The 16,127-nt window shown below is 40.5% G+C and overlaps 1 protein-coding gene across 2 annotated transcripts in view; it reads right to left on the bottom strand.

The window, feature by feature from the left end:
* HELB (DNA helicase B) overlaps positions 1–16,127 on the bottom strand; it is a 61,624-nt gene that overhangs the window by 23,881 nt on the left and 21,616 nt on the right. Inside the window, exons 1-6 of one of the 2 annotated variants that reach the window (XM_006066457.4) lie at positions 12,200–12,633; positions 8,762–9,169; positions 7,577–7,746; positions 4,618–5,496; positions 1,902–2,079; positions 366–507 (exon numbers count right to left, since the gene is read on the bottom strand). In XM_006066457.4, the coding sequence (XP_006066519.1) occupies positions 366–507; positions 1,902–2,079; positions 4,618–5,496; positions 7,577–7,746; positions 8,762–9,169; positions 12,200–12,563 (2,141 nt within the window). In that variant the 5' untranslated portion in view covers positions 12,564–12,633. Of the gene's footprint in view, positions 1–365; positions 508–1,901; positions 2,080–4,617; positions 5,497–7,576; positions 7,747–8,761; positions 9,170–12,199; positions 12,634–16,127 lie in introns of those variants that run through there. The other variant, XM_025285059.3, reaches the window with a different exon arrangement.

Raw genomic sequence — 16,127 nt, 5'->3', positions numbered from 1 at the left:
TTCCCCATCTATTTCCCATGAAGTGATGGGACCGGATGCCATGATCTTCGTTTTCTGAATGTTGAGCTTTAAGCCAACTTTTTCACTATCCTCTTTCACTTTCATCAAGAGGCTTTTGGGTTCCTCTTCACTTTCTGCCATAAGGGTGGTGTCAACAACAATTTATGTTGGGCCAATAATGAAAAATATTAATTTTGCTTTTCTAACTACGGGACAAAAAATATACATATACTGAAGGACAGAAAAGTTTTGCTAAAAGAGTATAGTAAACACACTGCACTGAATCACCTTAATTCAAAAGCCTGTATTTTCCCTTTATTTCCAATACAACAGAAAGAAAATGCAGAATTTTAGTCATAATATACCTTGTAGCATTGTCCACAATTAGTTCAGATTCTGCTCTATGGTTCGTCTTTAGTTCAATAGCACAATTTCTTGATTTAAGAGTTTCAAAAAGATCTTTCAGCAAGTTACCAGGCTCAATACTGGGTAACTGTCTAACATCACCTGAAAAGCGGAAAAAGCAGATAGTAGGTTTTAAGTAACTAGGATCTTGAAATTTAGAAATTATTTTTATTTCTCCCTTCTGATAAATGCTATAATTATAAAGACTTACTCTGAGAAAAAAAGAAAAAAAAATCTTTGTTTAAAATTACTTAAGAACATTAAGTCTTCAAAAATATTCTACAACAAAAGCATTCTAATTAAACAATATAAAGCATAAAAACAGTGATAACATGGTAAGGTAAAATGTGAATTGAACTTTTTTCATATGTTTACAGGTATGTGTTGGGGCATATATTTTCACCAACATGTAAAGAAAAAAATAGGTCTTAGGTAATTTAGTCATTTATTCAATCCTGCTCAATGTCTTACTAAACATAGAAAAATCTATGGCCTCAAATAAATGAAATTAACATTAAAATGTGAAATAAATCCAGTGCATTTAATAACAGATAAATTTCAGTAATGTAATGATAATGTTCTGCTCTATTACACATCTTTTTACTTTAAACAAACAAGCAAATCCTAGAGAAAAGAGAAACTATTTTCTGGGAAACTGAGAGAATGCTTAACTATTAATGGAATCAACTGCTTATACAATATTCTCAAATACCTAAAACAATAATTTATAAATATATTGATTCTCTCATTGCAATTTTATTTTCTCCTCCATTAAATCATATAGTCTACACGTCAGTACTACCCAATAGAATCTAACTAAATCTCACCAAAATTGGAACGGACTTAAGCTAGTGAGGTTTCATTTGCACTATTAGCTTAAAATCATAAAACTACTTTTAAGTGGTCTATCGTTCAGACTTTTTATTATTTCCAAATGATCTATGTCCTGATTTACTCTGAGTCTGTGACAATTCTACTATTTTAATAGTCATCATTTAGGTAATTACTGTAACCCCTCACAACTCTATTTCACTCACAACCTAGCTTGCTAATAATTAACCAAAACAAAAAGCCACTGAGCTGATAGAGGTGGTCAAATTGAACTCAGTGTGCCTTTAATGTGGGCTCTGAGAAATGCCTTCTCGCCTGTAGGATATGGATATTAAAACACTGAAATGGTATAAACAAGCTACTGTGTGTGTGTGGGGGTGTGTGTATGCGTGCTCAGTCGTGTCTGACTCTTTGCGATCCTATGGACAGTAGCCTGCCAGACTCCTCTGTCTATGGGATTTTCCAGGCAAGGATACCAGAGTGGGTTGCCATTTCATTCTCCAGGGGATCTTCCCACCCGAGGGATTGAACCCATGTCTCTGGTGAGACTCCTGCATTGGCAGGTGGATTCTTTACCAATGAACCACCTGGAAAACCCCAAAACAACCTACTAATCACAGTGATTTGAACCAAACAATTAGGATTCCAACAATATTTTAACTTACCAAGGATAATAAGTTTAGAAAGTTTGGAGTGCTCACACAATAAATTTAAAACCGACTTGAAGATTGCTACCGATACCAAACTCCCTTCATCCACAACCAGAACTCTAACCGAAGAAAATTTCCATGGCCTGTTCTTGGTCTTTTTTTTTTCCTTCCATAAATAGAAACTATAATTGACCTACAAGCAAAGTATGACATTTCTAAATTCAGGTTAAAAAATTCACCAAAAAAAAAAAATCAAAAAAATTTAACAACATGTTCTTTTAAAATAAAACTCTTAAATGGGGAAGGGATGGGGAGGATATAGGTACAATAACATGGGGAAAAAGATGAAAGAAATAGAGAACACAAAAGTTATAGAATGGAAAAATAGAGGAAATAGTTCAAAAAATTGCTTCCTAGTGAGTACTTAATGTGTTTAATTCAACAAACAGCACTCTTCCACCACCAGAATCCCAACCATTTGCTTACCACTCCTGAGTGGTAAGCAGAGTGAGCTCCCTGTTCTTTCCAACTGCAATTAAACCTTCTCTTGGCCTTCTGAGATAGCCCAAACACTTAAGCCTCACTCTTCTTGCAACTAGAATACTCCATTCTGGAAATAAAGGGCTGCCTGCCTGAACTAACTATAAAAATATTATTTTCTCTTCAAGTACTTCCCCAACACTGAAAAACTACTACCACTACAACCAACAAGACAACTAAAAAAAAAAAAAACCCTATTACAGAGGTAAAAATATTTACTATTAAATTTACAACCAGAGAATGCTAAATATTTTTGGTGTATATAATTCAAAAAATGTTTCTATGTTGTTTATATATATATATGCAATGTGTGTGTGTGTGTGTGTGTGTGTGTGTGTGCTCACTGTCACTAAAAAATTATCTGCATTATCTGCTGGTATCCCTAGCCCAAGAATGATAAATAAATGATATAACCACCACCTCAGGGCTCTCCTGAGCCTAAACATAGCTTCAGAAATGTCCTCCCAGTATTCCAACCCAATATTAAGATACTACTAATTGATCAGAGTTGGAACATAAGATGAAAATCAGTAATGATCCTTCTCTGGCCTCTCCTCTTCTAATTCAGTCCTTCAGACTAACCAGACATGAAGGCGTAATGGAAAAAATCATACACTGATCAGAAGATTCTCCCACCAATGAGCTACATTGAACTTCTCTAGCACTATGCTCACTCATGTGATAAATGTAACGCAAAAGTAATTTCTGAGATGGCCTGTGGGTCTATGAAGGGATCTTCTTGACCCAGGGATCAAAACCAGGTCTCCTGCATTGCAGGTGGATTCTTTACCATCTGAGCCACCAGGGAATCCCAGGATTCTAGGCAGCCTTCCTCAGAGCTGCTTTCTTCATTTCACTCTTTTGCCTGGGAACCTAAATGACTCCCCAGTAATCAAGTCCAGGCTTGTTTGTTAGGTGTTCAAAGTCTGTAATAAATAAGGGAATCGTGGCACGGTGGAAAGAGTAGCAAGCTGGGAGGTTACAAATGTGAATCCCCGGGCAAGCTCTGCCCTTAGTTAAGTTTGGGGCCAACTGTTTAACACCTTCAAATTTCTACTGGCTCTTCTGTAAAATGCAGATAACATCATTTTCCCACTTCACTCCTTTGTCAAGGACTTTATGAAACAGGAAAATACAAACTTTAAAGCTCAAATTCCCAGTCTAAACCAAGTGCCATTTCCATTATTTTACACACACTTCATTCCATTCAACAAAGTCCCCTCAAAATCTCTACACCCTCTTGATGATTTACCTCAATGCCTTTGGGAAGGCCTTTCCCTTAAATAAAACATTCTTCTAACCTGAGCTTCACTGTCCATTAGACTCTAATTATTTTTTCCTTCAGAAATCTTCCAAGGACTAAGTTCCTTGATCTATAAAATGGCAGGTCAGGGCTAAAGGAAACTCTCCAACTCTTTATAAGTTCGAAACTTCATAACTCTCAACTACAGCCACAGCTATTTTTTCCAAGCATCTTAATTCATTTGAAATGCTTATTATGCAACCACTATTTGCCAGGCACTGTTGTAGGCAGAGGAGATAAAGCACTAAACCAGATGACCCAAGTTTTCACTTTCACGCCGCTTTCATTCCACAGAATGTGGACTCTGACATGTTTGTAACCAGTCCCAATGAGAACAGGGCCATATGTCAGAATCAAAACTAACTACAGCATTCAGCATACACTTCGGCTGACTTTTTTTTTATCATAATAAGACTCTCTTAAAGAAGGAAGCAGCACAGTGATAGCATGAGCACCTATTTCCCTGTAAACAGTAACAGTTTATAGACTGGCCATTTTGAGTCGCATTGAGTTAAATCAGTGGTCTCCACCCTTTTTGGCACCAGGGACTGTTTTCATGGAAGACAACTTTTTCATGGACAGATGACAATTTTTTCATGGACAGATGGGGGCAGGAGGAGGGTGTAATGGTTTCAAGATGATTCAAGGGCATTACATTTACCGCACACTTTATTTCTAATCGAATGCTGCAGCTGATCAGATAGGAGGTACCAGTCCATGGCCTGGAAGCTGGGGAATCTCTGATCTAAATGATTAGCTACCACAAGGCAAGGGTCTAGAAAACATTCAATAAATGCCCACTAATTGTTGTCAGGAAGAAATGAAAAATAAAATCATTAAGTCCATCTTTAACTGTTTTATGTAGAGAAAAAATGTAAGAGGTTTTACCTGACATAGTGTATAAGCATTAAAACCAGTTTTCTGTCTCAGTAAGCCAGCTGCTTTCCCTGTAGGTGCCGTAAGTAAAACTTCTATAGCCTTGTCCAGTTTCTGCTGACTTTGCTCGGTGAAGGTGATCCATTCTTCTGGTACATTCCAGTCTTGTTCAAAATCTTCACAAGCTTTTTTCACTTCTTTTTCTTCCAACAACTCTATGTGCTTAAAAAGCTGGCTAACAATTGTGGTCTTCCCACAACCACCTTTCCCACTTATGACTGTCACAGCATTGGAGCAAATCATGTCCAGAGCAGTCATCTGGTCCTGATCCAGTTGACCCTCACTCATTTCTGCATTCACTTCCTTTTCACCATCATCCCAAATATGGTCACCGCTGTCTTGCATGTCCAAAATATCCACAAGATCTTCTAATCTTGTTTCATCAGGTTTACTTTTATTCAGTGTATCACCACTTCCTGAATTCTCAGGTCTTGTGGTGCAAATAGACGCAAGCACCTTTTTGACATCAACCTGTAATTGCCATGGAGGCCTGGTCATCAAGTCACAGACTGAAGAGGCAATGCCTCTCTCAGCCTGGTAAAGGTCATAAAGAAAGACACAGCCCTTCTCATACGTCACCACGCCAATATCCTTCAAGAACTTCAGAGACTGCCAAGCGTCGTGAAAAGACATGAGGTCCGACAGTTGAAAAGTTAAGTCAGCTTCTTCAACACACGTGTGCCCCTGCTCTCTACATATCTGCTTCAGTTGAGAATATATTATTAATGCATTCTTTTCCAAATCTGTCATCAACTGGAAAAGAGACTTGCATTGATGAAATGACGTCCAACTTGCTTCACATCGCAAAAGCTTCAGTTCTCTGTAGGTTATCTTTAAGAAAATAAAGTTTATGTTGTTTTATAAGAGTGATAAAGACTGATAACTATTACGAGAATTACAGTGAAAACTACGGCATTTATTAATAATTTTTAAGTTCCAGAAGACATGTGTTTCAATGAAATTTGGAGGAGAAAAACTATGTACCTAACACATCACTATTTTTTTAATTAATTTTACTGTGATTAGAGATCTATATAATGCTCTAATTAAAATTATATTTTCTCAAAGCAATACATATACAGTTTTAAAAGTCAAGTAACACTAAGAGCCTTATCACAAAATATATGAATCCCTGACTTACCCTTTCCATGACTTCTAAAGGCAACACCTCCAACACTTTTAGCTATTTCTTCCAGAATTTATCTCCACATTTCTAAGTATTGTTTATACTATTCTTTAATTTTTTTAAAAAAAATTAGATAATTAGTGTTAACTCCTTACTTTGGAAGGTCTTTCTTCATGGAACTTGCTCTCTTTTATACTATCACCTAAACACACACTTCTCCCATCTTTGAAAAAGTTACAGTACCATTTTGAAAACTGATTTTGGTTAAATCAGTATAAACGGGATCCACAATTGAGTGACATAATATGCTGTGATTACATAAATTTTGTATTGAACTCTTGCGTGTACTGTGGAGTTAATGACTGCCTTGTTTTCTTGACTTGTTTAGTTCTCCGTGTGCCTATCAACAATTCTGCCCAAACTACTGAAAAGGTATAGAACTTCCTTCATCATGACCCACTCAGTAGGTCACCTACTAGCTCCATTTTTTTTTCATGGAGACATCACCCCTGGAGCCCTCCATACAACTTACGAGCTGAAATGTGTACCCCACAAAATTCATATGTTGAAATTCTAACACCCAGAACGCTGAATGTTTGGAGACAGGGTCTTTAAAAAGATAATTAAGTTAAAATGAGATGTGGGACAGGCCCTAATCCAAGATGACAGGTGTCTTTATAAGAAGACTTTAGGACCCAGATAAGCACAGAGGGAAGATGGTGTGAAGACACAGGAAGATAGCTACTCATAAGCTAAGGAGAGAGGCCTCAGAAGAAACCAACCCTGCTAACATCTTGACTGGATTTGGATTTATAGACTCGAGAACTGTGAGAAAATAAAAGTTCTGTGGTTTACACCACCCAGTCTATGCTATTTGTTACAGCAGTCCTAGCAAACGAACATAAAACCTCAATAAAAATCTTTACTCTGGGTGGTGGTTTACATGCTGAACAGGGGATTCCAAGCCTCCTTTTCCCACTTGAGTCCCAGAAGGTTCACTGCTCTGCCTCTCTGTCCTACTGAATAAATATAGATAATAGTGCTCCAGAGTCTTTTTTTTTTCCCCGAGCATATTGAAATCATAGTCATTTTACAGAGGGAATAAATTCATTATTCCAGTATTTCTCAAGAGGGATGGAATCTGTAAACATTCTTGGGGAACCCACGAATTATATCAGAATCTTTAAAGTGTATTTTCATTTGGAAAACCACTCACAACCAAGTACTGATTTAAGTGCCACATTTGGTTTTCAACACCTCTGGAGCTTCACAGTATCGCTTTACTACTCCTGGCATCTAATAACAAAAACAGAAGTGCCAAAGAAATTGAAAAATGACATTATTGTGCCAAAGGAAAAAATCAAATGACATCACGATGTACCATATGAATAATGAAGGCTTTTGAAAGTTCAAATAAGAAAGTGAGGAACTGTGCTACATAGCAGAATGGACTTGCCAAACTCTTAAGAACTTGTGTCTTCAGTGAGATCTATACTCAAGGTGCAACAGCAATTTAGTTACCAAAAAAGTCATGAAATTAAATTATGTAACTAAAGTACTGATGATATGAATATCATTTATTTTGTTATTTTGTTTTCCTTTGTAAATTTATTGTATAAGAGGATAGGTATAAGAAGTTTATATTTAGTTGTAACACTGAAAGGAGAATAAATCAACATTGAGGTCATACAAATTTCTTTCCTTTGAAAAAGATGCAAAATTGTCAAGTTTGAGATATCCTGCCTTGTATAAGATTACAAAAAGCTAAGAAAATGTCTTACTTACTTTACGAAATCCAAGTTTCCATGGCTGTGTACCTAAAATCTCTTCTATCTTTTCCAACACCTCTACAGAATTTGAGGTTATGAGCTGTTTGAAGTGTCGGGGCAGAAGAACTGGAAGGAATTCCATTATTTTTGGAAACTGCAAAGCTCTCATCACCGTTATAAATGGAACTACAGGATATCAGAAAAGAACAAATCCAAGCTAACAAATGAGCTCATAAAACAACTGATTTGATAGACTTTCTCATTTAGCACTAGTTAAAGAAATTCCAATCAAAGAGAGAGTAACACATTCACTTTAAGCAGGAGAAAACTGATTGTATTATAACAATTGTTTTTGTACCAAGATGGCTTTCATTGTGTTTAACATCAAAATTTATGTTCTTCAAATGCTTAGACAACTACTCTTAGACTTTTGTTTCCTCCTACTTGCAAAAGAATAACATTTCCAACTAAATGATATATAGATAAATTCAAAGCTAAGCATTAAAAACCATTTACATATTAAACTTTATAATCTTTTTTCTTACTATAGTCATGATTCTTTCATCATGGAAGTCATTCAATGATATACTTACTGCCAAATTCATTTGATAGAATTAAGAAATAAAACTTCCATATATGTGAATGTCCAGATAACAAACCATATTTAAAAGTTATTTTAAATCATTTTGAACTGAAATCTTTCCAAAATGGATCGTTCTTTTCCTGCCTTTCTTCTCTGCCTTCTTAAACAGAATAATCGACAATCGAACTTTTTCTTAACAACTCAAGGTAATCCTATGGATACAAAAGTTAGAGAGAGACCTAGAATCATACTTTTAGAGCAGGTCAGGAACTGAAAGGTATTTAAAGATCATCTAACCCCAAGTTAGTCACACAGTCGTGTCCAACTTTTTGTGATCCCATGGACTGTAGCCCACCAGGTTCCTCTGTCCATGAATTCTCCAGGCAAGAATACTGGAGTGGGTTGCCATTTCCTTCTCCCATCTCACCCCATATCTTCACATTATAGATGAGAAACCCACAATGTTAATGACATACTCCAAAAGCAATACAAACACATTTTTATCAAACCCAATCTTAAAAAAGAATACTATACTAAGGTACTGTAGTGGTGATATTTTAAACACACTAGTCATCCAGTACCTCAATTACACTAAAACTCCATGAGAAAACCACTTACATGTGAATTCCAGAGGAAGCGGCATCCCATGATCTGGTGGTGACTCTTGTGTTTTCTGCGTAGACTGTTTTTGACTATTCCCTTCAATTTCCTCTTGCCAAGTTCTTAAGTTTTCCATAAGATTTTCAAAATTGAGGTCTTTATACCTTGATTTATTATTTAACCATGTAAAAAACTTAATTCTTTGCTCACTGGAGACATTACACTCTTTAAGAAAGAGGGAACAGATGTGGATTTGATTTGGTGGTGACATATCTGACTGTAAAAAGTAAGACGGAAATCCTTGAACCTGATAGCTCCCTGATCCTACAGGCTTTACCTGTACCTTCACTCGCCACCAAGCATCAGTTAACGGAAAACGTCCAAGCACGTCACATTTCTGCTGAGTGTTTTCATCAAACACAGAAACTTTAAAAAAAAAAAAAAGGAAATGTTAATTTAGGATAATTTAAAATCTTTCCCAATGTTTTGTCAACCCCACTGCTCTCTTTAATCCCGGGACAGTACCCTGCACAGATGTCTATTGCAGTGTCTATATTCCACTTACCTGTTTATCTGTCTCCCTCTACTACACTGTCGGAGAAGGACATGGCAACCCACACCAGTATTCTTGCCTAGAGAATCCTGTGGACAGAGGAGCCTAGTGGGCTGCTGTCCATGGGGTCACACAGAGTTGGACACAACTGAAGCTACTTAGCATGCATGCATGCATTGGGGAAATGGCAACTCACTCCAGTGTTCTTGCCTGGAGAATCCCAGGGACTGGGGAGCCTCATGGGCTGCCATCTGTAGGGTCACATAGAGTCGGACACAACTGAAGCAACTTAGCAGCAGCAGCTACTACATTGTAAGCTTCTAGAATAAGATGTCTTATTTGTCTTTGTATTCCAGGAGGGAGGCATGGTACCTGGAAAGTCTGTTGTTCCTCTCCTAAAAGTGGTTCCCTCTCTGCTACTCTGATCTCAGCCAATACTGACCTCCAAGGAGTATCTAAAAAAAATGTCAGGGTCAAAAAGACACATGTACCCCAATGTTCACTGCAGCACTATTTACAATAGCTATGGCACCCCACCCCAGTACTCTTGCCTGGAAAATCCCATGGATGGAGGAGCCTGGAAGGCTGCAGTCCATGGGGTCGCTGAGGGTCGGACACGACTGAGAGACTTCATTTTCACTTTTCACTTTAATGCATTGGAGAAGGAAATGGCAACCCTGGAGAATCCCAGGGATGGAGGAGCCTGTTGGGCTGCCATCTATGGGGTCGCACAGAGTTGGACACGACTGAAGTGACTTAGCAGCAGCAGCAGAACATGGAAGCAACCTAGATGCCCATCCAGATGAATGGATAACGAAGCTGTGGTACATATATACAATGGAATACTACTCAGCCATAAAAAGGAACGCATTTGAGTCGGTTCTAATGAGATGGACGAAGTTAGAGCCTATTTTCCAGAGTGAAGTCAGAAAGAGAAAAATAAATATATACTGATGCGTATATGTGGAATCTAAAAAGATGGTACTCATAAATTTATTTTCAGGGCAGCAATGGAGAACCAGACATAGAGAACAGACCTATGGACATGGGGGAAGGGGAAGAGGAAAAGGGTGAGATGTATGGAGAGAGTAACATGGAAACTTACAATACCATATGTAAAACAGACAGCCAGTGGGAATTTGCTGTGTGGCTCAAACAGCGGATCTTTGACAATCTAGAAGGGTGGGATCCAGAGGGAGATGAGAGGGAGGTTTGGGAGGGAGGAGATATGGGTGTACCTATGGCTGATTCTTGTTGATGTATGACAGAAAACCACAAAATTCTGTACAGCAATTATCCTTCAATTAAAAAAAAAGTCAAGGTCCCTCCTACCACACAGTCTTTGCAAAAGCTGTTGCACCTGCCTTAAATATTTTCTTCCTTACTGTTTACCCCATTTACTACAGAACTCAGATTAACTGTCACTTCCTCAGAAAACCTTCCCTGAATCTCATAAATATAACCTCATGGCACTTCATACTATTTCTATTAAGCACTGATAGTATAGTTACATCCCAGGTGGCGCTAGTGGTAAAGAACCTGCCTGCCAAAGCAAGAGACACAAAAGACAATGGTTTGATCCCCGGATCATGGGGAAGATCCCCTGGAGGACGGCGTGGCAACCCACTCCAGTATTCTTGCCTGGAGAATCCTACGGACAGAGGAGCCTGGTGGGCTATAATCCATAGGGTTGCAAAGAGTCTGACATGACTGAAGAGACTTAGCATACATAGCGCAAACAGTTGTGATTATTTGTAGAATGTCTGTTTAATGCATTAGAGGGGAAGCTCCATTAAGACAGCAACCTCATCATCTGATCTCTCCAGGGTATCCCAGCAACAAACATATCTTGCTTGGAACACAGTAGCCAGTCGCTAACACTTGTAGGATGAAAAACTAAACCCTCCACAAATACTTAAACATTTTCTGTCTAAACTTGTGCTGCCTACTCACCTGTGACTATTTAAATTTAATTAAAACTTTAGATTCAGCTTCTCTGGTGCACTAGCTGCATTTGAAGTTTTCAATAACCACACATGGCTAGCAGCTACTGTATGCTGCTGTTGCTAAGTCACTTCAGTCGTGTCCGACTCTGTGCGATCCCATAGACGGCAGCCCACCAGGCTCCCCCTTCCCTGGGATTCTCCAGGCAAGAACACTGGAGTGGGTTGCCATTTCCTTCTCCAATGCATTAAAGTGAAAAGTGAAAGTGAAGTCGCTCAGTCGTGTCCGACTCTTAGCGACCCCATGGACTGCAGCCTACCAGGCTCCTCTGCCCATGGGATTTTCCAGGCAAGAGTACTGGAGTGGGGTGCCATTGCCTTCTCCGAGCTACTGTATAGGAGAGTGCAAATATACAGCAATACCATCATCACAGAAAATTCTACTGGACAGCAACTGGTCTGAACATTCAAACATTCTTAAACGTCAGTCACCAGGAACACACAATAGGTGTAATTCTTAGGACAGGAAACTAGACAAGATAAATACAGATCACAAGATTAACAGGTTAATGAGTCCACAGTGCTTGTGGTGTTTCACGTATATGTGTGTTTAAGTAGCTGAACAGCAACCACATATTCGACTCCAGGAAAGACAGGGAAATAGTTAAAAGCCCTGATTCGAGGTGTTAATACTGGCTGGACACCCACTGTTTCCTTGTTTATAAAACTACCTCAAAAAGTTGTGAACATTAATGAGATACACGTGAAGCCCAAGCTTAATATACAGTATTTGCTCAAGTCTCTGCTATTATTATTTTATTCTAAACAGGACGAAGCACTTAGGCGATTCCAAAAGAAGTCTGTTAGCAGCGATGGAGCGCCGTACTTTGGAGGAGGCCATAATAGAAACAATTCATTAATCCGCCGATCCCGCCCCCGAGGGCCGAGTTATTTCCTCACCACGGAGCAGCCCAGGGAGGCTACCAGCATTTACGCCCCCACTGCAAAGCTCCTCTGCGTCAAGAAACACCGTGTCTTCGTCCTCCTCCGCATCCTCCCTTAAATACTCGTCTTCCTCCTCCACCAGGTCCTTGGGTGGGAGTAGAGGTCCCTGCAGCTCCAGCAAGGGCTGACTCGACGAGGCCATAGTCCATTGTCCCGAGCTCAACCCCAATTCCGGAAAACCCCGGGCTGCGTAGATGCCCATGAACAGCCAATCAGCTCCGCGACTGTAGGACCTTCGGCTTCCAGGGGGTGGGCGAAATGTGTGACTTGAGTTAACCGTAGGGAGATGGATGGCAACTAAACTTGTGGTGATGATCATGCTTTAGTATACACAGACATTGAGCTATAATGCTGTACGCCTGAAACTTGTTTTAAAAGGTAAAGGCCATCCGCTTTCACAAACTTACCTCCTCCCCCGGAAGCTAGCTTGCGCGGAGCTCCGCCTCAAGTTCCCAGCGGAGGGCCGGGATAGGATGGAACGCCGAGATTCGGTGGGCGGGGCGGGGCAGGGGCAGGGGCGGGGCGCACTCCTGCCCACGCAGCACAAACTCCAGGCTCCTCCAGGTGCTGGCAGCAAACTAGCTGGCTGGACCGCGGCATAAATAGCACCTGCAGAGCTGCTAACCCACCGCGTCTCCTACCTAGAGAGAAACTCGAGGGAAGGTCAATCTACTGAACCTAAAGAGCTAGGAAAAGCAAGCCCTCCCAACGACTCCAAAACAAAAATCCAAACACCCTTCCGCCAACACCGAAAGCTCAAAGCCGCGAATCTCCTGCCAGGAGACCCGCCTAGGCGTGACTGCTTTGGGCCTCTTGTTTTTTATTCAGAAGTTGAATTTGTAAGATCAAAGGCACTTTATTCAAGGAACAGATCTCTAGGCCTCATTCCATACAAATTGTATCGGGATCTAGGGCTGGGACCCAGGATTCTTTTTAATGCACATCTCAAGTTGTTCGTTTTGATGCTCAGCCAGATTTGGAAAGCAGTAGATTCAGTAACTTCCACAATGCTCCTCATTTCCTCTGTGAGTATACCCTGGCCGCCCAAACTTTAGGCTGAACTGCCATCTGCTAGTACGTGCTAAGTGGCTTCAGTGGTGTGGACTCTGTGTGACCCTAAGGACTGTACTCCATGCAAGAATACTGGAGTGGACTGCCGTGCCCGCCTCAGGGGATCTCCCTGACTCAGGAATCGAACCTGCATTACAGGCGGATTCTTTACCGCTGAGCCACCAGGGAAGCTCCACAGTGGGGCAAAAGAAGTCTAGTTATAACCCAGAGTATAGACAAGAATGGGAGAAGGCAAGCAGAAGAGAAAGAAGTGATTTAAAAGTTATTCTGGAGCCATGGTTCCCATAGGTTTGAAAGTCATGGTACTTTTTGAGGAACAGCATAAAATATATGACATTACTATTTTGATACTATTATGAAATTACTCAATAATATGGTTTTTCCAGTGGTCATGTATGGATGTGAGAGTTGGACTGTGAAGAAAGCTGAGTGCCGAAGAATTGATGCTTTTGAACTGTGGTGTTGGAGAAGACTCTTGAGAGTCCCTTGGACTGCAAGGAGATCCAACCAGTCCATTCTGAAGGAGATCAGCCCTGGGTGTTCTTTGGAAGGAATGATGCTAAAGCTGAAACTCCAGTACTTTGGCCACCTCATGCGAAGAGTTTACTCATTGGAAAAGACCCTGATGCTGGGAGGGATTGGGGGCAGGAGGAGAAGGGGATGACAGAGGATGAGATGGCTGGATGGCATCACCGACTCGATGGACGTGAGTTTGAGTGAACTCCGGGAGTTGGTGATGGACAGGGAGGCCTAGCGTGCTGCAATTCATGGGGTCGCAAAGAGTCAGACACGACTGAGCGACTGAACTGAACTGAAACCTAAAATAAGCATACATTATTTGCTAAATCCAAAAGCATCTTATTGTATAGATTCTAATATAGATAAATAACAGCCCCCACCAAAGTTTTTAATTTATAGGACCATACACGTGAAACTAACACAGCTTTGTAAATCAAATATACTTTATACTTCAATAAAGTTACTTTGTTCTTTAAAAAAACCTTATGGAAAAAAATGCTAGAATTTATTTTCTTTTCCTTTGGGTACAAATGTCAACTTTTGTTGCTTTTAGAAACATACTCTGTTGCATCAGTGTTTCCAAGGATGTCTGTATGAGGCTGAATGCCTTCCTTAACACTCAGGATAGCTACACCACAACATGGAATCTGTCCTGACAAATGTTTTACCACTCATCTCTGTTATTAAATCCAGTGGATACAGTTCTGCCTTTGTCTTGCCTCACCTCTCAACAGTATTTAACATAGATAACTTTTTAACTATTTTCTTCTTGTAACACTGCTTCCTAGGCTTTTGTAACTCATCTTCTCAGGTTTTCCTACTATCTCTCTGGCTATTTATAGTTTCTTTGGGTTCCTCTACTGGCCTCTGAAGTAATGGTGTTCCCCAGGGTTCCATCCTAAGCACCTTCTCACTCTGTAATCCTTCCCTCAGTCATATTTCACCTACTCTGTCACCTACATGCTAATGACCCCTAGTCTAATCTTCAAACCTGTGCAAACAACTGCCTATTAGATGCCCGAGTTGGATGCCCCTTGGCTCCCCGACTCAGGTATCCAAACTGAAAGGTATCCAGTGCCCAAATGTGGGTCACATATGTGTGTATTCATAAGATAACCTTTTTACCAACATGATGATTTGGGCACAAGACTCCAGATACTAAGCTTCTGTTTCTATAACTCAGTTGCATTCTACTAGGCAGTGTAGGGAGAAGGCAATGGCACCCCACTCCAGTACTCTTGCCTAAAAATCCCATGGATGGAGGAGCCTGGAAGGCTGCAGTCCATGAGGGAGTCGCTGAGGGTCAGACACAACTGAGCGACTTCACTTTCACTTTTCACTTTCACGCATTGGAGAAGGAAATGGCAACCCACTCCAGTGTTCTTGCCTGGAGAATCCCAGGGACAGGGGAGCCTGGTGGGCTGCCATCTATGGGGTCGCACAGAGTCGGACACGACTGAAGCGACTTAGCAGCAGCAGCAGGAGGCAGTGTAGGTTAGGATTCAGGATGATGAGAACTTTACTTCTGTCGACTATAAATTGGCACTTGCTATCTACCTCTACAAGCTACAATCTGCAGCTGCTGATTTTCAACTCCCCATGAAAGGAGTTAGAGCAAAAATGAAGCACTCTGTGCTCGACTTTACTTTCACTTTTCACTTTCATGCATTGGAGAAGGAAATGGCAACCTGCTCCAGTGTTCTTGCCTGGAGAATCCCAGGGACAGAGGAGCCTAGTGGCCTGCTGTCTATGGGGTCGCACAGAGTCGGACACGACTGAAGCGACTTAGCAGCAACAACAGCAGTCCTCAGGGAAAAACTGGCAAAACAGGTCTTAAGTGGGCTTCCCTGATGGCTCAGGCAGTAAAGAATCCTCTTGCCAGTGCAGGAGATGTGGGTTCAGGGGAAAACTGGCAGCCAGGTCTTCAGCTGGTTAGATATTATCAGGAGCTGATTTTATGAGCCCAATTCTTGTATCTCCTCATATCTAGGAAAGTCCTTCATGGTGACGACTATTCATCGTGACTAGCAGAAAGCTTCACGAGACTAATAGAAACCTTCTGGAAAAATATGTGCTTGTTTGCATATACTCCCCCTTCACCATAATCACACATATACTGACCTTCCTTCTCCCCTGCCTCTTTGGAGCAGTTTCTCAGAGCTATTTGAGGTGCTGTCTCCTGGGCTGCAGTCCTCATTTTGCCCCAAATAAAACTAAACTTGCAACTCTCATGTTGTGCTTTTTTTTTTTCTTTTTTTAAGTCAAGACTTCTTTACCTGTTGACTCCTCATTT

Source organism: Bubalus bubalis, chromosome 4, assembly GCF_019923935.1.
Source record: "Bubalus bubalis isolate 160015118507 breed Murrah chromosome 4, NDDB_SH_1, whole genome shotgun sequence".
Lineage (NCBI taxonomy): Eukaryota > Metazoa > Chordata > Mammalia > Artiodactyla > Bovidae > Bubalus > Bubalus bubalis.
Note: the sequence above shows the minus strand (reverse complement) of the source record. Positions and strands in the feature narration are given on the sequence as shown.